This window comes from Sus scrofa, chromosome 10, assembly GCF_054392235.1.
Source record: "Sus scrofa isolate SSC_HxYL_T2T_F1_AM1 chromosome 10, Sscrofa_HxYL_maternal_Yorkshire_Landrace_v2.0, whole genome shotgun sequence".
Classification (NCBI taxonomy): domain Eukaryota; kingdom Metazoa; phylum Chordata; class Mammalia; order Artiodactyla; family Suidae; genus Sus; species Sus scrofa.
The window spans coordinates 14,351,237-14,378,743 of record NC_139392.1 but is presented as its reverse complement, the minus strand read 5'-3'; the positions used below and the strand labels follow the sequence as shown (position 1 = coordinate 14,378,743).

The window sequence follows — 27,507 nt, the reverse complement described above, 5'->3', positions numbered from 1 at the left end:
GTGTAGGTTGGTGGCTACAGCTCCAATTGGGCCCCTAGCCTGGAAACCTCCATATGCCACAGGTGTGGCCCTAAAGAGACAAAAAGACAGGTGTTCCCATCGTGGCGCAGTGGTTAACGAATCCGACTAGGAACCATGAGGTTGCAAGTTCGATCCCTGCCCTTTCTCAGTGGGTTAAGGATCTGGTGTTGCCGTGAACTGTGGTGTAGGTTGCAGACGCGGCTCGGATCCCGCGTTGCTGTGGCTCTGGTGTAAGCTGGCAGCTACAGCTCCAATTCGACCCCTAGCCTGGGAACCTCCATATGCTGCCGGATCGGCCCAAGAAATGGCAAAAAAAAAAAAAAAAAAAAAAAAAAACCAAAAAAACAAAGAAGCTACTACAAAGTATGTGAGTAGATATGGGGGAGAAAATGAAATGGCAAGGTGCTGGAACACACACTGGCATGAATATTTGACAAGTGAGGGATCCAGAGTGCTGGTAGGAAAAGCGGATCTGATGGAGAAAGAAAGGAATACAGGTGTGATGATGGGAGGAGGTGGGGCTGGGCTTCCAGGGATCCGAGAGGGACCCCAGCCCTCACCAGGCAGCTTTCTAACTTTGGGCAAGTCAGCTAATTTCTTTAGAAATTAATTTCTCGTAAGGTTGAAAATCATTCCCCATCTCAAAGTTTTGTGATTCTGCAGTTTGCAAAGTGGAAGTGAAGGGGTCCTAGACTCAGGCAGCAGCTGGCAGAACAGAGTGAGTCTTCATTTAATCCAGGACACAATTTTTGTCACAGGGACCGTACTATTCCAAGTGTCTGATGCACGTGATGGTCAGTAATGCTCATTGACTAAATGAGCAGATATTTAGTAAACACGTAAGTGGCAGGAAGATTGAGTTTTGGAACGTGGTAGAAGGGAATACTTTAGAAAATGGTAATATAATAGCAAATAATGGATTTAAATTCAAGTTGTAATACGAAATTCTGGAGACAATATCGTTAACTGTGCTGTCTTCTGGCCATAGATTCTGGTGAATCAATTTTCACCTTATAATTTTTAGTTACCGAAAGACTGATTCTATCTTTTCTTTAACCGATTATATTCATAGAAGAAAAACTAAAAGCTAATAGCATAATAAACTGACTTAATAAAGTACTATTCATTTTATTTAGTTCACAAACTCTCTTCTTAAATATAATGTTGTTTAATAATATACTTGTCTTTAAATGTTCAAGTGTAGTTCTATCTTCAGATTCAGTTAATTTACCTTGAGTGTCATTTAGTCCTTTACAGGCAAGGAAACTTGTTGCAAATAATTTGGTTGTAGTTTAGCAAATCTCAGTGTATCTTACAGATGGATAGATGTGCTCTTATGGTTAAAACAATGAGCTGATACAATTTTTTTTTCTTCTTAGGGTCACACCCATGGCATATGGAAGTGCCTGGTCCAGGGGTCGAACTGGAGCTGCAGCAGCCAGCCTGTGCCACAGCCACAGCCACAGCCACGCGGGATCTGAGCTGCAGCACAGCTCACAGCAATGAGTGGGGCCAGGGAGTGAACCCGCATCTTCATGGATACCAGTCAGGTCTGCTACCGCTGTGCCACAAGGGGAACTCCAGGGAGGGCATTTTTGACTGGAGGAAGGACGTCCAGAAGGGCGAAGGGATCCTCTTCGAAGCCGTCTGAAGAACCGCTTAGACTTCAGACGTGTGAGGAGGTAGGACAGTCACTGTGGGCTCGTGCCAACTCGACCATGCCTTCCGGGCTGTTCCTAGTCCACGCAGGGGTCTTCAGTTTCTTCCACTAGTGTTTTTCTTAGTAGAATTTTAAAAAACAGCATATATTCTCCTATGTATAAAGAACTATATTTTTTTTCACCTTCAGTTTAAAGAGTAACGTCAATGTAACACTTAAAATAAACTCCCTTATGCTTTAAATGTATCCAATGACTCATAAATGTTAGAATTTCATATGCACATTCAGATCTATATTTGTGTGTATCTAAACATACATGTGTTACATATAAATGATCATATAAATGATCAATTTTTTTTTTTAACTTTTTAGGGCCACACATGTGGCACATGGAAGTTTCCAGGCTAGGGATCAAATCAGAGCCTCAACTGCAACTGCCAGCCTACACCACAGCCACAGCAGCACTAGGTCCGAGCTGCATCTGTGACCCACACCACAGCTCACGGCAACACCAGATCCTTAGCGCACTGAGTGAGGCGAGGGTTTGAACCCACATCCTCATGGATATTAGTTGGGTTCGTTACTGTGGTGACACCATGGGAACTCCTGTGGAAAATTTTAAGAGAAAACTATTGAATTGATGAATGGGGGGGTTTATCAAGTAGGCAAGGGTAAGGATGTCTCAAGGCCAATGATACAGTGCAGATAAAAGCATGGATGTGAGAGGAGGTATTCGAATGTTAACTCCAGGCACCAGTTTGAGTCCAGTAAATTTCTTTGTGATATAACTTGATGGTTATGCACTATTATAATGTTTATCAACTAGCATACAGCATGCACACAAAATATGCCAGGGACCAGGCTAGGTAATGAAAAAAACAAAGATGAATTATAAACCAAGAAATAAAAAATTATGAAATGAGATGAAATGTATGATAGAGAAAAGTTTTTGAGGCTAAAGTCCTGGATTCAATTCCCAATTTTCCAATTTTTAAATATAACTATCATGACTCTGGGAAAATAAACATCTCTGAATCCCAATTTGCTCACAAGTAAAATAGGAATAATTGTACCAAAATGCTGTCTCATCCTGTGTGTATTAAATGAGAATATAAATGTAGTTAGTAAAATGCTAATATCATTATTATTACTATTGAATATTTGAGCAACACTGCTGTAAATGGTAGGAATTTGGCAGAAGGCACAAGAGTTGTGCCTTCTGCCAAATTTCTGGAGCTTAAATATGGGTCAATGAGTGAGTTTGAGAACCAAGTCATTTCCCCAATTTGGCCACTAGATGTCGACATTGCACAGCTTCAACAGCCTAGACTCTAGACCAATCAGAATAGAATCTGTGCTTAGAACAGGTATTGTTGGGTCAAAATGCCCCGTCTGTTCATTCCTGTGTGTTTGATTTTAAAAAGCTAGTATGAGGAGTTCCTGCAGTGGTGCAACAGGACCGGCAATGTCTTGGGAGCTCTGGAATGCAGGTTCCATCCCCAGCCCAGCACAGTGGGTTAAAGATCTGGCATTGTCACCTGGGTCACCTGTGTCCCAGATCTGATCCCTGGCCTGGAACTCCACCTGCCATGGGGCAGCCAAAAAAGAAAACAACAGCAGAAGTTCCCAGAGGTAACAGACCCCACTAGGATTCATGAGGATGTGGTTCGATTCCTGGCCTTGCTCAGTGGATTAAGGATTCTGGAATTGCCATGAGCTGTGGTGCAGGTCGCAGCTGTGGCTCAGATTCCGAGCTGCTGTGGCTGTGGTGTAGGCTGGCAGCTGCAGCTCCAGTTTGAGTCCTAAGCTTGGGAACCTCCAAATGCCATGGGTGCGGCCCTAAAAAAGACAAATAAAAATAATTAATAATGTAATAATTAATTACATTTCAAATCTAATTAATGGGTCTGAACACTTACTAGGAAAGAGTCCAGGCAAGCCACTTAATTCCTCCAAGTCTTATCTGTAAAATGGATACAAATACCTGTTTCTCACCTTACATAGTTGTCCTGAGGTTCATATTAAAAAATGTATGTAATTGTCAGGAGAAAAAGCTGTATTCCTACAAATGCTGTAGCAGAACTTCTGTCCTAACACTCAGCGTTGAAGTCAAATTCTCTCAGTTGAATCGCCCAGCTTCTTTGTTCACGCCTTATAGAAGCTGAAGGTATTATGTCCCCTGCTCTGAACACATCCGGTTATTGATTAAAACTGTACTGGAGGAGTTCCCGTCGTGGCGCAGTGGTTAACGAATCCGACTAGGAACCATGAGGTTGCGGGTTCGGTCCCTGCCCTTGCTCAGTGGGTTAATGATCCGGCGTTGCCGTGAGCTGTGGTGTAGGTTGCAGACGCGGCTCGGATCCCGCGTTGCTGTGGCTCTGGTGTAGGCCGGTGGCTACAGCTCCGATTCAACCCCTAGCCTGGGAACCTCCATATGCCGAGGGAGCGGCCCAAGAAATAGCAACAACAGCAACAACAACAACAACAGACCAAAAGACAAAAAAAAAAAAAAAAAAAAAAAAAACTGTACTGGAAACAGTGCCCCTTTGTCAGTAAAAATGCTGACTTAAGAGTCCATAGGAAGCAACTACTTCAACGCAATAAAAGTGCAACTTCCACCTGTCTTGCCAAGACAAAGGCAGCTTAAACCAGTCCTAATCAGAAGTTTTTGCTTTTGAAAGGTTATGATGGCACTGTGATTTCTTTATACTTCCTTCTCCTTGTGCCCTTGATGCCTTGGGCTCCTGGGACCCAATCTCTCCCTCCTCCCCCAGGCCAGACAGAGAGCTTCTACTAATGTCAGAAACCTCTTAATTAACTGAATGTTAAATAAATTTCAGAAAATACTAACTGATCTACCTTCTAATTTTATTAAGCTACTTGTTTCCAACTACATAATAAAAATCTCAGCACTACTTTAAAATGATGCCATGCATCCCACAGTAGATTTCTCTTTATTTCCCTTTTCTTTTGTGGGCTAAGAGGTGGTTATAATGGGGAGTATGATGGCTAGAAAACATTTTAAATCCTCATTTAAATAAAACATGTGTCCTCTAACAGATTGAGGTTCAGGTACAGAGGGTCTGTCTTATTTATTTTTCTATTTCTAATCCCTAGAATAACGCAAATTCTAAAACAACCCAGAATTGATGTTCGGCTGAATTACGTGTCACCTTGATTTGGATCTCGGGCGGACGAGGGTCTGCCAGCATCCTGTCCTGAAATCTGTCCTGAGCACCAGCCTCCCTGACAACACTTCTCAGACCCAGGCATGGCCACTTCTCCCAGTCCAAACCCAACCTCATTTCTCTGGCCTTCGAGAAGCCCAAATTAAGTGCTTTTGGATTGGGGACCACACTGTAATTAGCATACAATGTCTTCATGCAGATGTCTTGAAATGCATCAATGTCGTTTCTATTTTTTCCATTTCTAGCTCTGAGATTTCCCTTAAAAAATGCCTATTTACCTATATATCCATCTATTGTCAAAATACACCTTCTTTTTTTTTTTTTTCCTTTTTACCATTTCATCTTTTTTATTGCACACATCAGTATTTTACAGGAAAAAAAGCTCTTAATGTTAGACTCCAATTAATTACAATATTTACTTCTGATTCTTTCCAATGTAGACTTAAATTTTTACACAATCAGTAAATACAATAATTTATGTTCTAACACTTTTGAGTCTCATGTAACTGTTTTTCCATACAGTTTTACATATACCAATATTATTTAATGTCTATATAACAGTCTATGATAGCAACAGCAAAACATGAAAATTGACTCATCCAATTTCTGATTAGGGGGCTTTTTTGTTTTGTTTTGTTTTTTTGCTGTTTCTTGGGCCACTCCTGTGGCCTATGGAGGTTCCCAGGCTAGGGGTCGAATCGGAGCTGGTAGCCACTGGCCTATGCCAGAGCCACAGCCACGTGGGATCCGAGCCATGTCTGCAACCTACACCACAGCTCACGGCAATGATGGATCGTTAACCCACCAAGCAAGGGCAGGGACCGAACCCGCCAACCTCATGGTTCCTAGTCGGATTCGTTAACCACTGCGCCACGATGGGAACTCCCGGGCTTTTTTTTTTTTTTTTAACTCAAATGAATGAAATGCAGGAAATACCTTTATACAAATACCTTTATTTTTCTTTTAAAACATTTTCCTGGGCATATGCTACTCAAAGTGAGTTAGATCTATCAAGACAGACTGATTATAGAGTTCTTATTATATTCTCCTAAATAGTTCTTCAAAAAACTACTCATATAATAATGCTACTTGTATGAAGATACATTCAATTAAAAATTCTTTTGCTAATATAACTGCATGAACTAAATCAACCTTGCTTTAGTTTATACATTTAATATTAGGAAACCTGACTATCATTCAAAGAATTAACTTTTATTTGTATCTTCTCATCTGAACTAGATCCTTTCATCAATTTGCCCAGTAAAGAGCACAGAGCCTTAGAGATTTGAATCCACCTTTTAAAAAATACTGAGTACTTTATCCTGTGTAAGGCAAATAGCTTTCATCCCATCTCTTCTTCTGGCTTCTTCCTATTTAGTATACCTTTTACATTTTTCTTAGTTGATCTCACCTACTTCGTCAGTATTTTTCATTGCCATAAACTCTCCTTTGCAAACTGATTGGGGTGAGGGAGTCCCCGCCATGGTGCGGCGGAAACAAATCTGACAAGTACCCACGAAGATGCAGGTTCGATCCCTGGCCTTGCTCAGTGGGTAAGGGATCTGGCATTGCCATGAGCTGTGGTGTAGGTCGCAGATGGGCTCGGATTCCGAGTTGCTGTGGCTGTGGTGTAGGCCGGCAGCTGCAGCTCTGATTAGACCCCTAGTCTGGGAACTTTATAAGCCATGGGTGTGGCCCTAAAAAGCAAAAAAAAAAAAAAAAAAAAAAAGGAAATTGCGGTGACAATTGTACTCTCTTTTTTATTTTACCTTTTACTTATTCTATGTGGAAAGAACTGTCATCATATGTGAATTGCATCTAATTTCTTTTTTCACACTGATGTCCACTGACTCTTTCCACCAGCATAATTATTTTTCTCATTGGCTTATTAGTCTTAAACTTTCTACTCAACACCATAGTGTACATAGCAAGACTGCTTAACAGCATGTCTCAACAAGCTGAAGTGCAAGACTCTCTTTTTTCTCAAGTTAAAAAGACCTATCTCTGCTTGTGTATTTTCCTCAGTAATTTATCACAAGTCTGTGCAATTACCTCAAGCATCCCTTTGGAGGGTTCGGGAAGTGCAGCAAAGCTACACGTTAAAGTCCCTTTAGGGCCAGTCCTTTGGGTATGACTTCATTTACATTAATTTAGTCCTCACATAATTTCTGCAAAGCATTCTTTCTATTTTATAGACGGTGAAATGGAAGCCAAGCATGATTTTCCCAAGATTAGACAACTGGTGAGAAGTAAAGTGAGGACTACAACTTTAGTGTTCAGATTCCCTGTTTACTTCTTTCTCATCACACGAGGATGCACTGCTTTCAATCTGCTTCTAGATAAACCCCTTCCTTAATTTACCCCAAGGGAGTTGTAGAACTGTCTTTAAACGGCTGATATATATTAATACCCAAACACGTTAAACCGTAGTTTGTCACTGCTGGAGTCAGCAACTCCCTGAATAAGTCTTTTAGGACATTTAAAATACCACAAGTTTCACTAATTAAAAAGCCACATGAATAGAAACTACTCATGCTTTCTTTCCTTTCTCATTTATGAATGTTTATTAAGGTTTTCTTACAACAAGCTTTTTCAACCATATATCAATAAAAATGGTGCCAAGATTATTAATTTCTGCTTGAGAAATGTTCCTATATGTTTTCCTAAGAGGAATGATGCTAGTTCTTGGGTGTAAGAAATAACTTATTACAATGAGAAACCAACAAAATCATTACTAGAGATAATAAAAATGAGTAAATTTTACTAATATTTTTAAAGGTATATATAGTTAATACTTTGGATTTTTACTATTTTGTTCTGTTGATACTGATTTAATGGTTATTCTGTTAAACACCAACTTATAATTCTGAGTCACAGTAAATAATTATTTTTATGTTGTGTCTCATTTGCTAATATTTTGCATTTGTTCAGAATGAGACCCTTTTCAAAACGTTTGACTTCTAGTATTAAGGCCAGGTTAGTCTCAAAAAGCAAACATTAACACAGTATCCCTCTCATACATAAATAGACACTATTCTTTGAACTTTTGAAAAAGTTCACCAACAAGCCCATAAGGGTAAAATTCCAACGTGTCAGAAAATTATACTAGGTTATAACAGTCCCCGCTTTTTAAATGCTTTTTATTGATGACAACTTTTTTTCAATTTTGATTTGTGTTCAAGTAGGAAAGGAATTTATGCATTTTGTTAGTTTTTAAGTCCCTTAATTTACTGAACACTTTTTTTTTTCCGGTTTCTTTATCTTTGGTTCTACCATCTTTGCAACTCCTCACCATTCTTCTCAAATTCTTATGAATAAAAACATTCATGATGTTGAAACTTTTTTCAATAGGTCCAAGTTACCGATCTCCATTTTACTTAGCATCTTACATTCTTTTTTATTTTAACAACTCATTTTTAGGTCTATTTCAGACATTTCGCTGGTTTTGATAGGTTTAAAGTTTAGCATCCACCCAGTAATACACCTTGCTGTATTCAATATCTATATATAGTAACATCAATTCGTGAGGTCTCCTCTTTCAGTAAAGCTGCAAAGTACTTAACTCCTTCTTGTTTCATTTTCCTCACAGACAGAAGAGCAGCAAGACTATTCAGAGCAAATTTTGACCTAGTAACACCAGTTACTCTTTAAAACACAATATTCAGCTCAAAAGATACATTGAAAGGCCTTATTTTGTTCAAATTCAGACAAATTCTGCTTCAACAAGATTGGTAGCACGGCGCTACATGTTAAATCAATCTTTATTTTCATACTTTGCTGCCTCAACAATAAGCTGGGATGTCTGCCTGCTTCCCGAGCACCGCCAGCCTGCCTCCGTGACCATCTCCTCCTGCTCCCCCAAAGCACCCCCCTCTCCTAACAGCTGGCACTCACTGGAAAGGTTTTGAAATCATGAGAGCCTGTGCTCCGGTGTGGCCCTTCCACACACACACCAGACTCAAGAGTTAGGAAGTCTTGGAGTTCCCGACTTGGCGTAGTGGTTAACGAATCCGACTAGGAACCATGAGGTTTCAAGTTCGATTCCTGGCCTTGCTCAGTGGGTTAAGGATCCGGCATCTGACGTAGGCCGGTGGCTTCAGCTCTGATTCGACCCCTAGCCTGGAAAGCCAAAAAAAAAAAAAAGAGTTACGAAGTCTTTCCTTCCTCTTCAGAAATGTACCTGCCTCACAGGGCTGCTGAGCAGCTGCAAGGAGAGAGGACGCTAAGTCCACAGTAAATGCTCCTCCAGGACAAAGACCGGGACTAACGGGCTCGCTTCCCACAGGATAACCGTCCCCCGGGGGACTGGGGGCTGGAAGGGAAGGCCGTTCACTCCTCTAACAGCTCCTCGGGCTCTGCCACCGCTGGCGGACAACCAGCTTTGTGACTTGTGGTGGCGCTGGAAAAAGAATGCTTCCATCCCCTCGAGAACAGCTGAGAGGCAGGCGCTGATTCCGCAGGGGGTTAAGTCCTGGTCTGGGGGGTGGGCTCCACCAAAGAGGCGTGGTCAACCCTCCCGCCGTGCTGCTGATCAAAGCGGGGAGCCCAGAAGGTGCTGAGGGCCACCTGCACTGAGAACCCCTGGGAAATCCACTGACAGATTTCAAAAACCATCTGTAATCCCCAGTGAAAACTGCTCCATTCAGTTTCTCCTTCAGGATCTAAGGACCGGCGGCTGAAATATCTTTTCCTAGAGCAAGCTGTTTTTCCTTTTAGCCTGGATTACTGAGAAGTTCTTTGCTTTGAGGTGCCAGGGCAGTGCTCTGCAGAAATTTCCTGAAGTATTACACCAGAACTAATCTCTTGCCCTAGATTTTCCTTGGCCTGAACCTTCCAAGAAAGAGCTGACTACTGACTGAACTCTGACTCTTGCGCAATGTTGAAGACTGCAGGGGCAACCTTACTGGTTACCAGGGTCCATCAGGTAGGAGAATCACACTGCCACCTTCACAAACGAAGAACCAGGCAAAGCTATTCTCCCAACAATTACAGACAGACCTATTGGTCATATTGGCACTTGCATTAGTTGCAAACGCTGCCACCACGTCTATGTTTTTATTATGAACAAAAGATCCATATAATGCCCTCTGTATGTTTCACTCTTTGAGGCGGTAGCAGCTGTAACAGCTACAAAAGTAACTGAAGCATCCTTTAGATGTTACTGCTCTGTAGCCAATAATAAAATCTGAAGCCCATCTCCTTCCTTGAAGCACCACTGCTAAGACGGAACCCTCAGCTATACTCCCAAGTAAATCACGGTAACCCTGTTTCAGATCCTGGGTCACGGTGCGCATCCTGAAACAAAACGAGGTCCAACAACCATAAATCAGTTACCGAGGGACTGACAAAGACACCGGACGCCTGAACCTCTCCAGAGAACTGCAGAGAAGCTCCACGCAGCATTCACGACAGAACCACTTCTCTTACGCACAGAGAAAACGCTCCTTTAAGGAGAACTATTCTGATGCTAGGATAAAGGCCCAAAGTAGCATTTCCAGGTTGCTTTTTTCCTAACTTTGAAGGTGCGTTCCTGGGCTTTCTGCGGGTTTGCTTTCCCCAGAGGAGTCTCGGGTGGCCGTGATGCCACTATCGGCTCCCGGGGGTGCTGGCTGCTTGTCGCCACCATCGAAGTAAATGTCTTCCGGATGTGGCGGCGGGGGGCAGAATTCCTCACTTGGAAAGATCTCCTGGAAGAGCGTTTCGGCCTGCTTGACGGCGAGCTCACTGCCCAGCCCCGCGTCGGGCCCGGCACAGACGTACACATTGGAAGGCAGCCGGGTATACGAGCTTCTGCCGACGCCGGAGGAATCTCTCATGTTAAAATAAAGGGCCCACAGGAGCCTTGGCTTCCGAAGCTCTTCCTTGTCTGTTTCTGGGTCAGCGTACGGGGTGAATAACTGCTTCACCACCGGCTCCAAGTCTTCTCTTGCTGTTCTGGAAGATGAACAGGTCAGATGCACCAGCCAGGTGTCCTTCATGCAGGTCCTGGTGGAAGAACCCAGTTCGGTGACGCGGACGGCGCTTGCTCCCGGCTCCGCTGGAGGCACCATCAGGACGGAGATGGGCGGCTCGGAATCTGCCCTCAGCACCGAGCCGTCCGTGATCAGCACGGCCCGGGAGATCTGCTTGTACCGCACACGCGAGCATGTCTCCTCGGAAAGGTAACTATCCTCCACGATGAAATAGGTCGCGTTTATTCTCTGACCCAAGTGATCTATGATGGCCTTACATCTTCCGGATTCTTTGTCAACTACAAGGCACTGCACTTTATGACGAAGACAATAGATTCCACCGAAAACCGCACACATCCTGCAGAAACACTGGGGCACTTCTCCTTGGCCATACAAGGGAAATAAAAAGGGAGTGTTGCCAAACCGTCCAAGACACTGAAGAAAGTTTTTGGTGGCTTTAAGGCCATCTATTGTAGTGCAAGACGACTCCGAGGTCATTGCGATTGAGTGCAGGACAAAATGTTGGAGGCTGGGGGTTAATTTTTTGGCTTTTAAGTACTCGGAAAATGAGCACTGCATGAAATCTTGGTATTCATCAGGATGACGCTCATAGTCTAAACAAAATGTAAGAAATTTCATCAGCACCCTCTTTTCAACCATAGTGAGCGCTTTGCTATTAAAGACGTCTGCTCGCGAGCAAGGCACCTGTTCCACTTTGCCTTCTCGAAACGCAAGAATCCTGGTGACATTTTTAAATTCTGCGTAACGACTAACATTGGATTTGATTAAAAGATCAATCAGCAATCCCTGAGAATAAAGCAGTTTTGATACCAAATCAATATTAAACCTCCTGCTTTCTTTCACTATTTGAGCGTAGGTAATCCTCTTCCTCTTTGGCGGATTGCCGTGGTCTTCCAATACAGGTCTGATGCCATCTTTAGTGCCATCTGAAACTGTGTGTTTACAGGTTTCACCTCCACCATATTCTTCCGTCACCAGGGTTTCTGATCTATCAGTCATTTCTCCACCGTTTTCTGGAGTGTCTTTGGCAGGCGTTTCAGAGCCAGTGACGTACGAGGGTGTTTCTCCAGACAAGCTTGCAGAGTCCTGAGGTTTAATGAGGGTGCCAGGTGCCACCCAGGAAAGATTTTTCTGCAGAACATCAATCTCTTCAGGATTGTCATCCACATCCTGACTGGCGTAACAAAAAACTTCTGGGTGTTGAATGGTTTCATCCTTCCTTCGAAGAGCGATGGCTTCTTCTGTTTCATGGATCAGGTCTTGCCATGAAGCAGGACTTTCTTCCTCAGGGTCACTGCTTTGCTGATATTCCTTCACCCAGGAGAGCAATCCTGAAAAGCTGAAACTAGCCCAGTTTCCTCCATAGTAACTTCTTGAATCGAGATGCAGAACCCGACGACCACTTCTGGAACATGCAGCTGCAAGGATGGATTCAGGCAAACCGGTCCCTAACACGATCACATCAAACTCTGCTGGGAGACTGCTGGCCATCCTGGAACATCAGACATCTGGTGACAACTTCCAGGGAAGGAAATGTGCATGAGTCTAGGCTGAGGGCTCAGACGAGGTGCGAAGATGCTGGAACACCTTGTACTGTTCCAGATCACCCCAGAGTACCGAGGGTGCAGGTCCTGGGTGTTTGTTACCCTTTTTAGTATCTTTTTTTCCTTACAGGTCAGCAGCATAAAACCCTGCTGAAGTACATCCAATCACACCTGAGAACACTACAGCAAGTATGTGGATCTCACGTCGGCGTTTCGTCTTAGCAGCAAATGTCACAACGTGTCACCCGTGCTTTTGTGACTGGAACCCTTCTCTGAAAGCAGAAAATTCAAGAAAGAACACAGTGGTCAACAGTATTGAGAGAAAGTAATTTCATGCAACAGCAAGTACAACCAATGGAGCCAGACGTGTAATTAGGACATAAACCTCTACTAAATCAAGTCCTTAAATGCTTCCTCACGTTTCCTAATTTCCTGAAAATGAACAAAAGATAGCCATTTCACCAAATCAGGCAATTCAACAATGAAGAATGGACATAATAACATCCAACAAGAATAAAGAAAAACTGACATAATTTCGTAACTTTTGCTAAGCATGTGAATGACACACAACTGTGAGATTAAAGGAACTTGTGGCTCCACTGTGTTTACGGACACCGACTACGTACTCTGCGCACACTGTCATGATGAGGAATATTTTTACGGCCAACACGGTCTACGGGTGATTCTAGGACAGATGAATGGAAGGCTTTTCTTTATCCCACCTGCCTTTAGGATCTCGTGGTAGCAACATGGGACTATTTCAATTGACTTCGCCGCTCAGATAATTACAAAAGGATTAATTTCAACAAAACAAGTAGCATTTAAAAATATTTAGGTACATGAAACAACTGGTCTATCGAAAGGAAAATGTATGTATACAAATCCTCATCCGTGTATTTTTTAGATGTAAGTAGAAAAGGTAAAGGCCTGGGTCTGTATGTTAAAATGCCTTTTTTTTTTTTTTTTTTTTTTTTTTTTTGCTTTTTAGAGCTGCACCTGTGGCATATGGAAGTCCCCAGGCTAGGGGTTGAATTGGAGCTGCAGCTGCCAGCCTACACCACAGCTCACGGCAACGCTGGATCCTTAACCCAGTGAGCGAGGCCAGGGATTGAACCTGCATCCTCATGGATACTAGTCAGGTTTGTTACCAGCGAGCCACAATTTTCTAGTTGGCTTAGAAAATTCCTTCTGATTGGGGTGGGACCAGAGCAGGGATGATGAGAGAGAGAAAAAGGATGGAAAAGATGAGGAGACACATCAGGGTGGGGCTGCAAGATGGAACAGATGAGGAAGAGGGGGACGTTGGTACCAATAAAGACCCCAATACACTCGTCTCCAAGCTCCCGGGCACGGAGCTGGAATAGAAACAGAATTTACCAGCACAAAGTCTTTCTTGTAGATCAGAACTTTCACGTCTGTGACCCAGTATCTGCCACTGAGGATATGTCAGGCTCTGCATGAACGGCCCTCTTTAAACCTCAGCCCTGCCTGAACACTGCCGGCAGGCATCAGAAATTAATATAAAGAGTGCAATCTACTGCATCTATAGCAACACCTACACACACCTATAGCTTCCTCCCAGGTTTCAAGTCTTATATAGTTGAAGTTCTCAGATTAATGTTTATTGGGAAAGGGTTGGTATTATTAGAATATCAGAATCACTGAGGCCATCAAATAAGTGAAATTATGATTTCTATGACATTTTCTTGTTTCCTGCAAAATGTAAAAAAAGAGGGCTTCCCATTGTGGCTCAGCAGGTTAAGAGCTGGACACAGTGTCTGTGAGGATGTGGATTCAATCCCTGGCCTGGCTCAGTGGGTTAAGGATCTGGCACTGCTGCAAGCTGTGGTGCTGGTCGCAGATGAGGCTTGGATCCAGTATTGCCTGGCTGTGATGTAGGCTGGCAGCTGCAGCTCTGATTCAACCCCTAACCTGGGAACTTCCATAGGCCACAGGTGCAGCTATAAAAGAAAAAAATATATATATGTAGGTATGTATAAAGGAATCATAACATACATAATATTTGAATTTGTTACCACATAGGTTAGTGATTATCAATATTTTGATAATGCTACAAAGATTTTGCTCTTCTAAACCTGTTAAGATAAAAGCAATAATAAATTATTAGGGATTTCAGGACTTTTTAAAAGGAAACTTATGACCTGAGAAATATACATTTCTGTTTCAAATCTTTGTATAAATGAAACTTCTGGAGCACACACACAAAAGTAGTTTCTTTCCCAAGCTTGGAAAAATCACATCTTCAATGACACGTTGGGTAGCTCGTCCTTTGAAATGTCAATCTCAGTGAGATTTAAATCTTCAATAGGATTAAGAGTAGTTTTTAAAAAAATTTCAATTAACGATCAAGTTCTAGTTTAATGAAATCTACTGGCTGCATAGCTAATTATCTGTCCATTTCAGTAGGGGTTCTCTGAGCCATTTTTTGCAATCTCGCCTTATATTTTGGTGTGGTGGAACCTATAAGGAGGAAAATATAGTAAAAATAGCTTATAGAGCACAATTTGCATTCTGAGGACCTGAATAAAACTATTTCACTTCCTAGAAAGCAAAGGTTTACAACTGATAATGAGCATTTTTAAAAAAAATTTACACATTGCTGCTATGTCAGATTTCTACCTCTCATTTTAGCAAAATAATATATGAATTAAATCACTTCTCATCACCCTCTCCAAGTTTCACAAATACTACCACTTTTTTTCTTGAAGTTCTTGACTTCACCCTCTCGTTTCTTTCCTCAAAGTGTCAAAACCACTGTCTCGGGCCCTATTGAATTAAATCAGGAGGTGAACGCAGACAAGTGAGATGAGCTCCCGAGCAGGTGATTGAGGAGCTGCGGCAGCAGGCTGGGGTCTGGGTGGGCGAGGGGCCTGGGAGCACGGGGAGGGGCGGAGATCAGCGAGCGAGGAGGACCGGTGGAGGGAGTGAGGTCTGGGAGCGGATGAAGTGAGGCGGGGAGGCCGGAGTAAGAGATGTCGAGGCGGGGGAGGCGAGGTCAGGAGAGCACAGCCTCTAGGTCGGGGCGCAGGAGCAGGCGGTCTCCGCCGGAACTCACCCGACAGGCTGCTGATGAAGCCGTCTCACGCACCATCCGCGCCGCCCCTCTGTGGGGCGCGAAAGCCACCGCGGCCGCGAGAACGGAAGGCAGCAGGTGGCGGAGGCTAACGGTGAGCAGGGGACGCCCGGCGAGGCGGGGCTGCGGAGCCGCTGGAATTTGAAGTAGAGGACGAGCAGCAGCAGGATGCTTCCGGCGCAGCAGTGCCCCGCACCCGTAGTCGCCCCGATAGGCGGCGTGAGGCTGGGCTGCAGGCCCCGGGCCCCACGGTGCCCTCGCCGCCTCGCCACCTCTCTGGGTGTGCACGCCAGGCGCCGGCGCGCACCGCTCTGGGTGGGGCTCTGCGCGGGGCTCTGCGCATTCGGAGGTCCCCGTCGCCCCCTTCTGCCCTGCGCAGACCGCTGACGCCGCTCGTAACCCCGCCCCTTCCCGCCCTTTAGCCCCGCCCCTACCCCCTCCCTACCGTAACCCCGCCCTTTCCCTCCCTGTAGCCCCGCCCCGGAGCACCTCCCAACCTTAACCCCTCCCCTGCTCGCTGTCCAAGCTGCTTCCTGATTCGCCGGGTCCTCTCCCCACGCCCTGAGGTCCCCAGTAACCCGCCACCGCCGGCACAGTCCGTGGGGGCCTGGAGGCAAAGCATCGCCGGGGGCTCCTCTCTCCGCAGCCCTCCTCACCCAGCTGGAAGGGCTCTCCTCTTTCCCCACTCACTCCCTCATTAAGGAACATTTATGGCGGGATCCTTTGGCTTCTCCCTCTCAGGGAAGCTGTTACTACCCGCTCGCGTACTGCACACTTGAGGTAAGCCCCGGCTGCACCCCAGGCCTGCCCATTTTGCCCTTGCTGTCCTCCATGCAGGGGCGCTGTGGCGACTGAGGCGGCGCCCTCGAGCTCCAGCCCACATCTCGCAGTTGCAGAGAGGTGGGTGCTATACCTGGGGCAGCACCTCTGGCCTTTTACCCAGTGAAAATAGAGGGCAAGGCAAGCATAGGTCCCGGAACTGACCGTAGTCTTTGCGGGGTGCACAGTCCTGAGCTGGTCCTACAGGCTGTCCTGGGCGCCGCTGGCCAGCACTGTGCCTGTGCAAGGGCGAAGGAACTGCCCTCCACGAGGGAGTGTGTCTCCCACCTCCATTAGAAGATCCCTAGAAAATTGCTAGCTTCACTGAACCCCGGTTTTGTGGGCCTTGGAGATATAATCTAATTGTCAAGACAAGGTTACTTCCTATCATGGTGCATGGAGCAATAGCTGGTGATTTTTTCTTAAGGCTTCCGATCTGGACTTGTCCTCTAGGGGACTCACCCACCCAGTCCTTTTAAAAACTCTAATTTTATATTTTAGATTTATACAACCATTTAACAGGCTCTGTGCCTAATATCCGTTGTGTTTACAACATGTGCCTAGTCTACAGTAAGGTCTTAATAAATAGTAGTTTGATGCATGCTTAAACGAAGAGGGACTCTGTGTTTTTTCCCAAGGTATTCATTCATTCTTTCATTGGTGCTGAGTTCCTGTCCTCATAAAGCTTATGTTCCAGTGGTGTTGGGAGAACAGATGATAATCAAATATGTAGTGTTGTGAAATGTGCCATAAAGAAAATAAGACAGGAGCTCCTGTTGTGGCTCAACAGGATGCAGCCACTGTGACTGCAGTGGCTCAAAAAACATGGATTTATCATATGATCCAGCCATTCTGCTTCTAGATATATAGCCAAAAGAATTAATTGAAAGCAGGGGCTGGAATATGATTTTGTCCACCAGTGTTCATAGTAGTAGTATTCCCAATAGCCAAACGGTGGAAATAAACCAAATGTCCATCCACAGATAAATGGATACACAAAATGCGATATGTACATACAATGAATATTATTCCATCATAAAAAGAAATGAAATTCTAATATGTGCTGCAACATAGATAAATCTTGAAAACATTATGCTAAGTGAAATAAGCCAGACACAAAAGGACAAATATATGATTCCGCTTCTGTGAGGGACTGAGAATAGGCAAATTCTTAATGACAGAATGTAGAATAGTTCAGGGCTGCGGGGAGGGCGGGATGGGGAGTTAGCAGTTCACGGGTACAGAGCTTCAGTTCGGGAGGTTGTCAAAGTTCTGGAAATGAAGAGCGGGGATGGTAGCACAGGTAGATAGTTGATTATGCCACTGAACTGCTCACTTAAAATGACTGAGATGATAAATTTTATGTCCTGCATATTTTGCCACAATAAAAAGCATTTTCAGATTGTGCCTGCATCTCATTCTGTTAAAGTAGGAGAAGCATGCAGATGTAACCAGTTTACTGAGTGAGCTGGACTCGGTAGGTGCAAGTGAAATGAACTTGATCTCCAATATCTTTTTCCAGCTGTTCTTCACTGCCCTTGGTTGACATCTTAGTTCTCAAAGCCTTTCTGGTCACTGTTAAGGCATATAAATTCCACAGCGTTGTAATATTGAAATGTAAAAACTCATGGAAAACACCTGTTAACCGTCCAAAACGGAGCCTGCTGTGGCCTGGAGAACCTCTGGGGGGTAAGGGAGGGGGATGAGTGTGGAGGGAACAGCACACACAGCTCTTCCCATTTCCCTACCATTACCTTTATTTTATTTTATTTATTACTCAATGAATTTATCACATCTGTAGTTGTACAATGATCATCACAATCCAATTTCACAGGATTTCCATCCCACAGCCCAAGCACATCCCCCCACCCCCCAAACTGTCTCCTCCGGAGACCATAAGTTTTTCAATGTCTGTGAGTCAGCATCTGTTCTGCAAAGAAGTTCCGTCTGTCCTTTTTTCAGATTCCACATGTCAGTGAAAGCATTTGATGTTGGTGTCTCATTGTATGGCTGACTTCACTTAGCATGATAGTTTCTAGGTCCATCCATGTTGCAAAAAATGCTGGTATTTCGTTCTTTTTAATGGCTGAGTAATATTCCACTGCGTATATGTACCACCTCTTCTTGATCCACTCCTCTGTCAACGGACATTTAGGTTGTTTCCATGTCTTGGCTATTGTAAATAGTGCTGCCATGAACACTGGAGTACATGTGTCTTTGTGAGTCGTGGTTTTCTCTGGATAGATGCCCAGGAGTGGGATTGCTGGATCAAATGGTAGTTCTACGTTTAGTTTTCTGAGGCATCTCCATACTGTTTTCCACAGTGGTTGCACCAATTTACAATCCCACCAACAGTGTACTAGGGTTCCTTTTTCTCCACACGCTCTCTAGCACTTATTGGTTGTAGACTTTTGGATGATGGCCATTCTGGTTGGTGTAAGGTGGTACCTCATCATGGCTTTGATTTGCATTTCTCTAATAATGAGTGATGTTGAACATCTTTTCATGTATTTTTTGGCCATCTGTATGTCTTTGGAGAACTGTCTGTTTAGATCTTCTGCCCATTTTTGGATGGGGCTGTTTGTTTTTTTGGTATGGAGCTGCAGAAGGTGTTCATAAATTTTGGAGATTAATCCCTTGTCAGTTGATTCACTTGCAAAGATGTTCTCCCATTCTGTGGGTTGTCTTCTTGTGTTGCTTAGGGTTTCCTTTGCTGTGCAGAAACTTTGAAGTTTGATTAGGTCCCATTTGTTTATTTTTGTTTTTATTGTCAATACTCTAAGAGGTGGATCTGAGAAGATGTTGCTGTTGTTTATGTCAGAGAGTGTTTGGCCTATGTTTTCCTCTAAGAGTTTTATAGTGTCTGGTCTTATATCTAGGTCTTTAATCCATTTGGAGTTTATTTTTGTGTATGGTGTTAGGGAGTGTTCTAATTTCATTCTTTTCCATGTGGCTGTCCAGTTTTCCCAGCACCACTTATTGAACAATCTGTCCTTTCTCCATTGTGTATTCTTATCTCCTTTGTCAAAGATTACTTGGCTGTAGGTGCGTGGGTTTAATTCTGGGCTTTCTATCCTTTAAATGACTGCTTATTAACAGTTAACACAATCCAGATCTCAGATCATCAAGGGCTCTTACAAGACCAAGAAGGGATGTCATCTTTTACGGAATTGTCTTGTTGGTGCTGAGAGAATATTGCTCTTTGTGGCTGAGCCCGAATTCCTGCTGATGGGGAAGGTTGGTTAATGCATAATGCAGATACCCAATCCTCAGTAAGGAGAGAGAGGAGGCCGAAAAGCAGAGCAAATCTTTTATGTTTAAATTTTTTTGTCTTGCCATAAAATATGAAAAATAATTTCACAATGTCTCCCTTTTGACTATTGATCTTTCAATAGAAAGCATGAGATGATCCAGTATGTGGTCACTTGCTATCAGGGTGGTTGAGCACCTGTCCTGAGTCCTTCATGTCCCTTGACGCCAGGGCCTAATAGCCCAGTTCTTTGGGGGCGGGGGGAGGCGTGGAATTATACTAGCAAAATGTGCAGCAAAGACTGATAGACAATTCTAGGTTGTCCAAAAAGAATTAAGCCAATTTTCCTCATATGCGCTTTGTGTCATACCATTATTTTATAAAGAAATATAGACATGATTTGTAGATACAAGTCATTTAGACATCGTTATCCTAGTATAAGCAGGTGACACACAGTGTGAAAGACAAGAAATTATCACCTTAGAAGTTCCACAAACTGGAACTAAAATTGCCGGTAGGACCAACAACATCATTGGCAAAGATTTAAGCCAAGATCTTCCTCAAGCAAACCATTTTCCTAGTATTTTCTCTAAACTGGATATGGGACTGTTCAGGGCAGAAGTTTGACTCTTCATGGGTCATCAGATGAGTTTAAAAATAGCGTCGTCAAATGGTCACACCATTGGAAAACTGGTAGAAACCAGCTGCTCACATGCTGTGAGTGACATCCCAGATTGACAGGGGCTTTTTCCAAGGCTACCCATAGGTGACCTTGAGCCAAAGGAAAACCAGTTTTGTATCTTCCTAACCACACTTAGGAAGCCAAGGCCATTAACTTGTTCCCTAAACCCACTGGGTCCCGTTAGGAGCTACCCAATATTCAACATCTAATGAATGGGACTATTTATGGCCAGGCTCAGAACAGGCATTACCAATTGGCTGTGTAAGAGGGTATCACTCAATGATATTGGAGCTCCTGACGTGGCTTAGGGGTTAATGAACCCAGTTGGCATCCATGAGGATGTGGGTTCGATCCCTGGCCTCGATCAGTGGGTTAAAGATCCACCATTGCCATGAGCTGTGGTGTAGGTCGCAGACATGGCTCGGATCCCTTGTTGCTGTGGCTGTGCTGCAGCTCCGATTTGACCCCAGCCTGGGAACCTCCGTATGCCACAACTGCAGCTCTAAAAAAAACCCAAAAAAAGCCAAGAGTCTATCCCTCGGTGATATTGCTGGTAATGTTAGCTTGCAGAGAGCTAGAATTTTCTTTTAAAATAAAAATTTCTAAGGCCTGTCCAATGAGAGCCTTGGAGAGGAGAAATCACCAAGGCAAACTGGGGGTACTGGACACAAGTAATTGGCTTCAAACCAGCAGTTGGTTTGGTTTTTGAAACTGGCATATGATTGAGCCCAAGAAATACATTTGGTGCATGAGCAAAATTGTGAGCAGTTGTCAAAGTAATCAGGGTATAGGCTGGTCCAGCATCTTGGGTCAGCTGTCTACTTGAGATTTCATCTTCTTTTCCTGGCCTGGTAGTGCTGGTCTCAGTTACAGCTGTGGTTGGGTGTCAGAAATAGGAGTTGCAGTTCATCTTGGTTGAGAGGCCCTTTTTAGGTGAGAACTATGAATCAAGGAGCTTCCTCCCAAAGGAGCGAATGTTTTGCAGCACAGGGATTTTTTAGCGGTGCCTGATGTGGTCCATTCCAACATGACTGTAAGAAGTCCTTTCTCAGATGTCTTTTCCAGTATATGCATAATCTCATGCTTGCAGGTCGTGGTGAATCTGATCTTCATCCAAAGCTAGATTTTTACTGTGATCAACTTCAGCAACACATCTAGTGTCTTTTTAATAACCAAACTTTATAAGGACCTATTTGGGAAGTGAGTCTGTCCGTCTATACAGACCTCAATGAACAAAAGTAGAATTTAATATTGACTGAAACATAGCAACATTTTTCTCTCTACAATTATCCTCATATCTACCAAATATATCAAAATGAGGACTAATTTTTTTGCAAAATAAGTCTGGTTAATGGACCACCTCGCCTCTTTTAAATTGGCCGTGCTGGAACTTTTCATAGCAATATCAGACTGTACTTTAAAGAACCACAAGGCCAGGAAAGCCATACCAAAGCCACCTGTGATATCTGTAGATTTGGATAATGGATTTGGGCAAATTCCTCTATTCTCAAGCTCCTCCAAATGTCTTGAGACTCCTGCACCTGTCAGGTGGCCTTCCTTCTGTTCCCGTTAACGCTACCGGGACTCTAAGAGGTGTCACGGAGGTCTCCGTAGAGATTCTGGAGGTGTCACGGGGAGAGAAAAGATAAATCTTTCAATTCTACTCACAGAGATGAAATTTAAATTTCCTCATGTGACGAGGCCTGCTTGTCAACCCAGGTCCCGAAGTCAGCAGTGCCACAGAAATAAGAAGGAGGAGACACAGAAATAGAGTGGGGATCAGGGGGCCACTGCCTTCAAGAGGCAATAGCAACCCTCTGAGCCAATTCATGGTTTTTACTTGCTATTTTCTACTTCCTTGTATGTGCAGGGAATGCATCGGTATTTTACTTCAAACAGATTGGAAGCAAGATATGCTAGCACAGTCATTCCTAAGCACATAAAGTAATCATAAATGTTTTAGCCTCCCAGGCCATAGTTGGTTGTTTGCCATCTACGACCTCCCCCACAAATCCCCCAAGGCTCCAGTCCTGAGAATGTCAGAGCTGATGGTTTTCCATCAGCAACATGATGCTTCAGCAATCTTGTTTTCAAGATGCCATTCTTTGATGTTGTTCTCATTAGTTTTGCCTCAAGGGTCATGAGAGAGTCACAGGACTCTGTATAGACTGACCTTCTAGAGCACTCTATGGCGCCAGTCTTTTCTTTCCATTCCTTTTCACATCTCCTTTTCATGTCTCCAGCACTTGTGTTTGGAAAACACAGATTAAAACCAGCAATATGCCAGACAAAAAACCCAAAATCATAACGATGCTCATAAATTCACTCGGTCCTCTGTCACTAGTCCTTGATCTGAATCTTCTGTTAACAGTTTTATAAAGCCATCAGGTTTTCCATTAAAATTCGTTAATTTCTTAGCCAGTTCAGCAGTATAGTCTGAACATTAGCAGAAACCCGTACTTGTCAAAAAGTCCTTTTGGTGAATCTTCTTGAAGAAGAAACCTTTTTGCAAAATCATCAGAGTAAAATAACTGTTTACAAATGACAAAAGACTTAAAAGTCAAAGACCCAATTACAATGCAATTGACAAGGACAGTTGGTTACTGCTATGATACACAGCAATTTAAGATAATAACTACAATTACGACTGATATCATTTGTCAGAACATGTCAGAATTTCAGGACTTCCATATAATTTCTGGAGTATCTATGTTAATAACACTTACTTATATGATACCATCTAAGAAGTTTTACCACCACGTACTTGACGCTCCCGTATAGTTTAACATACCAAATAAGCCTAAGTTATTTTTGTCAAGGTGAAGACAAGACAAGACATTCTGTTAACACAGTTGGTCAGCTTCCTGATAATCAGAGAGAACTGACCCCATGGTGCGGGGTTGTGTCTGTTTTTATAGCCCAGGGAGAGGAGGGGTCTCAGGATACACCTGCTGATCTGCTGATTGGTTGGGGAAAGAGGGGTCTTGCGATACACTTGCCGGTTGGCGGGGGGCTTATAAGGTCCCTGTAGGGGCGGGGTGAGGAGTGGGCCACATACTTTCCTAGTTGGGCAGGAAGAAGGAGAGCAGGTGGCTCCAGGTGGGGGAGGGGGCATTTCAAGGAGAAGCCTGCTTTGCTGATAAGGGTGTGGTCATTCTTGTCTTGGCTAGAAATCCAAGTTAGTTTAAACTTACTCTCTGAAAGGAAAAGAAAACAAACATTTTGAGGTGATCCAGGGGCCCTTTGGAAAACCTCAAAGTTAGCTAGAGGTCCAATGAACTTCATTTAGAATTTGATGTTTGGGAAATTTGTCAAAAATACCAAAGTTTCAAAAACACCTGGTCAAATAGGATCATAGGTCACTGTGGGAAAAATACCTGATCATTTAACCAAAGGGACAATAAAAAGTCTCAAAGGTTGTAACACGTCACTTAAACGTTAAAGAAACACATCCAATCTACTCCCAAAAGCAGTTCAATATTTTAGGAAAGCTTTATCCTCTTAGAGAAACAATTAAATTCAGGTTTTGTACCCTTTTACCTTTAAAATTCATTTTCTTAATTAAATTCAATCTTATCTCAGCCAATCCTGACTCTGCAAAACGCAAGCTTCCTCCTCTGCAAACCAGCCACAGATTTTTCCGTACCCGTGTTTCTCTGTTCCTTATTTTCTTTTCCATTCAGAACAACCAGCTGTCGGGCAAGAAACACCCTTTTTTCCTTTTAAGAAAATGCATTTCCATTCTTCGTCCCTTATTTTACTGAAAACAAGCTTCCCATTTTCCTTGCATACGGAAATGTTTCCCTTTATTACTTTAGTAGCTTCAGTTACACGTACTATAATTCTTAGCCTCAAAACCATCTCTCGCAAAAACGAGGCAGGAGAGAAAGATGTTCCTGCGGTGCTCCCGCCCCTCCTCCTCTCGCTCCCCATCGATGGCGCCTTGCTTCTCCTGCAGGCCCAGGCCTCCTGCTGAGCTCCCTCTGCTGTGGTGTCTGCTCCCCAGCCCGTGCACCCCGCTCTCTAGCCCCTCAGGCCATGTCCACACAGCCACCCCTAGTCCTCTCCCTGGAACCAAGCCCAGGTCTCAGTGCCCAGCCACCGCCCGAACATCCCAGGCCGTGGTGTCCTGGGTGCTGGTGCTGATGGTCTGTGCGGCTCCCTCTGGGCTTTGCCCTCCTCTGTCGGCTGCTGAGCTTTTCTCTGAGGCTTTGAGGCTCCCCCTCCATCCCAGCTGATCTCCCTGTCGGGTAGGTGGCTTCCCACGGTGTGAGGTCCATTCCTCTTTCACGGCTCCCTGTCCAGAGCGCCGGTCCTGTTCTGATTCATTTTTGTGTCCTCTCTCTCTCTCTCTCCCTCTGGTTCTCCCCAGTTGGGTGGAGGGTTTCTTGCCCTTTGTGCAGGTCTGAAGTCTTCTGTCCGTGGTCAGCAGATGTTCTGTGTGAATCATCCTACGCGGAGGTGGGATTTTTTGTGTGTTTGTGGGAGAAGGTGAGCACCACGTCGTATGTCTTACTCCTCCGGCGTCTTGATCAGGAAAGTCCAAAACTGGACTCTTAATTCTCCCCTGGAAATCTGCTTTTCCCACTGACTTCCTCCCCCAGAGCAATAACCCCATCCTTCCAGTTTTTCTGGGCCAGAATCCCCGGCGTTATCCTTGACACCCGTTTTGCTCTCACACTCCCATCTAATCTCTCAGCAACTCTGTCACTTCTGCCTGCACACGATCAGGCCTCAGTTCGGCTTTGATCACTAGCTCCCTCGTCTACAGGCCTGTGTCTCTTAGGTAGATGACGAGATCGCTACCTACTTTGTTTCCCGGCTTCTCCTCTTTCTGTCCTTCAGTTTATTTCCACAGAGCAGCTGAAGCAAGCCTTTTCCAGCAGGAATCAGGTCCTATCAGTGTTCTTTTCCATAGCGGGTCAGTGATTGCGGTGTAGACGGCCTTACAACAGACCCCGCTCCCTAGCAGCTCAGTGACTGCTGTGTAGACAGCCTTACAACAGACCCCACTCCTGACCCTTGCATCTTAGCTCCCAGCCCGTTTCCCACCCACCTCACCCCAGTCACATGGCCTTTCTCCCCCTCGGATCCGTAAGCACACTTTGATCTCAGGACATTTTGCCTCCTCTTCCTCGGAACACAAGCCTACCCTTCATCCACGTAGCTTGTTTGTGCCAGGATAGCTCACTTTCCTCGCATTAGCGCCCAGATGTCCTTCGGTTAAGGAGGCCTTCTCTGAGCTGCCTGGCCCCTGACCTTTGCCATCTTCCCAAGCACACACCTTTACTGCTTTTTTTCTGCCTGGCACTTATCACCTTCTGAAGTACCATTTGCTTATTTGTGTTCTAGATTAAAAGTCCAAAAAGCTGTTTTGTTCACTGCTGTATCCTCCATGCCTGAAACTGCACCTAGCAGGAAGCAGGTGTTCAACAGATATTTGCTCAATGAATGAATGGTAACTATGAGAATCTTTGTGTTAGAATTTCAGGAAAGGTTGTCCTTCAGGGGTCACTCCTTAGTACTTTGAAAGCTTTAAAAGGAAAAGAGAAGGAACAAAAGGAATTAGATATTTTTCCTACACAAAATCTTACTCTGCCCTCCTGACGGCAGCCAGATGGATGCTGGGGAAGCAGTATGAGGACTGGACCTGCCCAGCAGTGGCGTCTGATCACTTCTGAAGAGAGGTCTTGCAGATGTTTTTAAAGATGGACTTCATCTGGAGTTCCCACCATGGTGCAGTGGGTTAAGAATCCACCTGCAGTGGCTCGAGTTGCTGCACAGGCACAGGTTCGATCCCTGGCCTGGCACAGGGGGTTAAAAGGATCTGGTGTTGCCTTCACAGCAGAATAGATCAAAGTTGTGGCTGGGATTCAGTCCCTGGCCCAGGAACTTCCACATGCCATGGGTGTGGCCATAAAATAAAATAAACAGGTGGACCTCATCTAACTCACTTAAACCGTAGGAAGTAAGTTAATTGTTGATAAAACATTAGACACGCCTTCCCATAAAGAGTTAAGACAGGAGAGCCTGATTCAATAGCAATTGGACTAAATGGTACTGGCACATGGAAGCAATTTGAGGAAGGCAGGTATGGAGAAAAGCCACTTCTCATGCAGCTAATAACACCTTGAAGACCCTTCCTCGCCGTCAGGAACTAACCCTTCCCACCCTGGCTTGCCACAGTGTTTTAACTGAAGGACCATCGATAAAGGAAGGCAAAGCATTTTTATTCTCTATGACCCGTGAACGTATCTTCACCTGTGACAGAAAGGACGCGTGCTGAAACGCATTCTTGCCTTCAGAAGCTCTTGTTACCGCACCCAGTGCAGGTGCAGGGGCGGGAATTTTGCTCTCTGTGGCGGCCTGAGGCAAGAGGAGCCACCGCAGGAAGAATATGCGACGCTCAGTTTCCTTGCTAAGTCTTTACCCCGTCTCCTCCCTCTCAGCCGGTGTATACACGCACCCACACACAACCTGTGGGAAGACACCCCCGTGTCCCCTTATGCAGGAAGGAGGAAGTGACAGAGAGATTATGATGCAATGAGGGCCTTGTGACTGACACTGTGACATTATGAGCTCAGGATTTTCCTGCAGTATTTGCCCACGTGACATGCATGAGACCTGACTCAGTGCTTCTCCTGGCCAACATCCCAGCGGCAGCGACTCTTACTGCTACCCACGGGATGGGATTTCAGTCAAAGAATGAGACCTAGGGCAGCAACTGCACCAGCAAGGAGGCGCTGTGACAACTGGGGGGGCTTCCACGTTGGCAAATTTGCACTGTTATTTCTGGACAGAAATACAAGTTTCCCTATGTCCCTATGGACAGCAGGGAAGAAAAACGCTACAACCTCGAACTACAGATGAGCAGTTTCAGGATAGCCTTGAGAGGATTTGAAAAATTGGTTGAACGGGTAGCAGCCCAGAAAAGAGATGAAAGAGCCGGCTTGTTTATCCAAAAAGAAGGTAAGATCAGTGATCACAAGGCAGTCCAGCGGGCTCTACGGATTACAACTGGGAAAAGATTTAATCCATCACAGAGAAGCAACACAGCTTAACAGCAGATACACCGAATGGGGGCAAGGAGGGAAGGCAGAGTCCTCATTCTGACTCTCCCTGAATAGCTACGTGGAGCTGGGGAAGCTCTTTTCATTTCTCTGAATGTTAGTTGTCTCAGATGTCAACTTAGGTTGGATTAGAAGTTCCCATCATGGCGCAGCAGAAACGAATCCAACTAGGAACCATGAGGTTGCAGGTTCAATCCCTGGCCTCGC

The 27,507-nt window shown here is 44.5% G+C and overlaps 2 protein-coding genes across 7 annotated transcripts in view; one reads left to right on the top strand and one right to left on the bottom strand.

Annotated features, from left to right (window-relative positions):
• Window positions 1-5,820: 5,820 nt before the first annotated feature.
• On the bottom strand, window positions 5,821-15,880 carry CHML (CHM like Rab escort protein). Of its 2 annotated transcripts, XR_014817441.1 has the most exons (3): window positions 15,462-15,880; window positions 8,919-12,657; window positions 5,821-6,410 (listed from the first exon to the last, which is right to left on the bottom strand). XR_014817441.1 is itself a non-coding variant. In XM_021064370.2 (2 exons), the coding sequence occupies exon 2, from the start codon at window positions 12,330-12,332 to the stop codon at window positions 10,380-10,382; it is 1,953 nt and encodes a 650-aa protein (XP_020920029.2). In that variant the 5' UTR covers window positions 12,333-12,657; window positions 15,462-15,880; the 3' UTR covers window positions 6,741-10,379. The 2 variants fall into 2 exon arrangements, 1 of the variants encoding a protein (XP_020920029.2); XM_021064370.2 differs by lacking the exon at window positions 5,821-6,410 and having other exon boundaries at window positions 6,741-12,657.
• Window positions 15,881-16,068: 188 nt separating this feature from the next.
• Window positions 16,069-27,507, top strand: part of WDR64 (WD repeat domain 64) — a 94,199-nt gene continuing 82,760 nt past the window's right edge. For 3 of the 5 annotated variants that reach the window (XM_084979164.1, XM_021064368.2, XM_084979163.1), the window contains exon 1: window positions 16,069-16,259. Coding sequence is in view for 2 of the 5 variants with exons in the window: in XM_021064369.2 (XP_020920028.2) it covers window positions 27,055-27,199 (145 nt within the window). In the remaining 3 variants the exon portion in view is untranslated. Of the gene's footprint in view, window positions 16,260-26,813; window positions 27,200-27,507 lie in introns of those variants that run through there. The other 2 variants (XM_021064369.2, XM_084979165.1) reach the window with 2 other exon arrangements.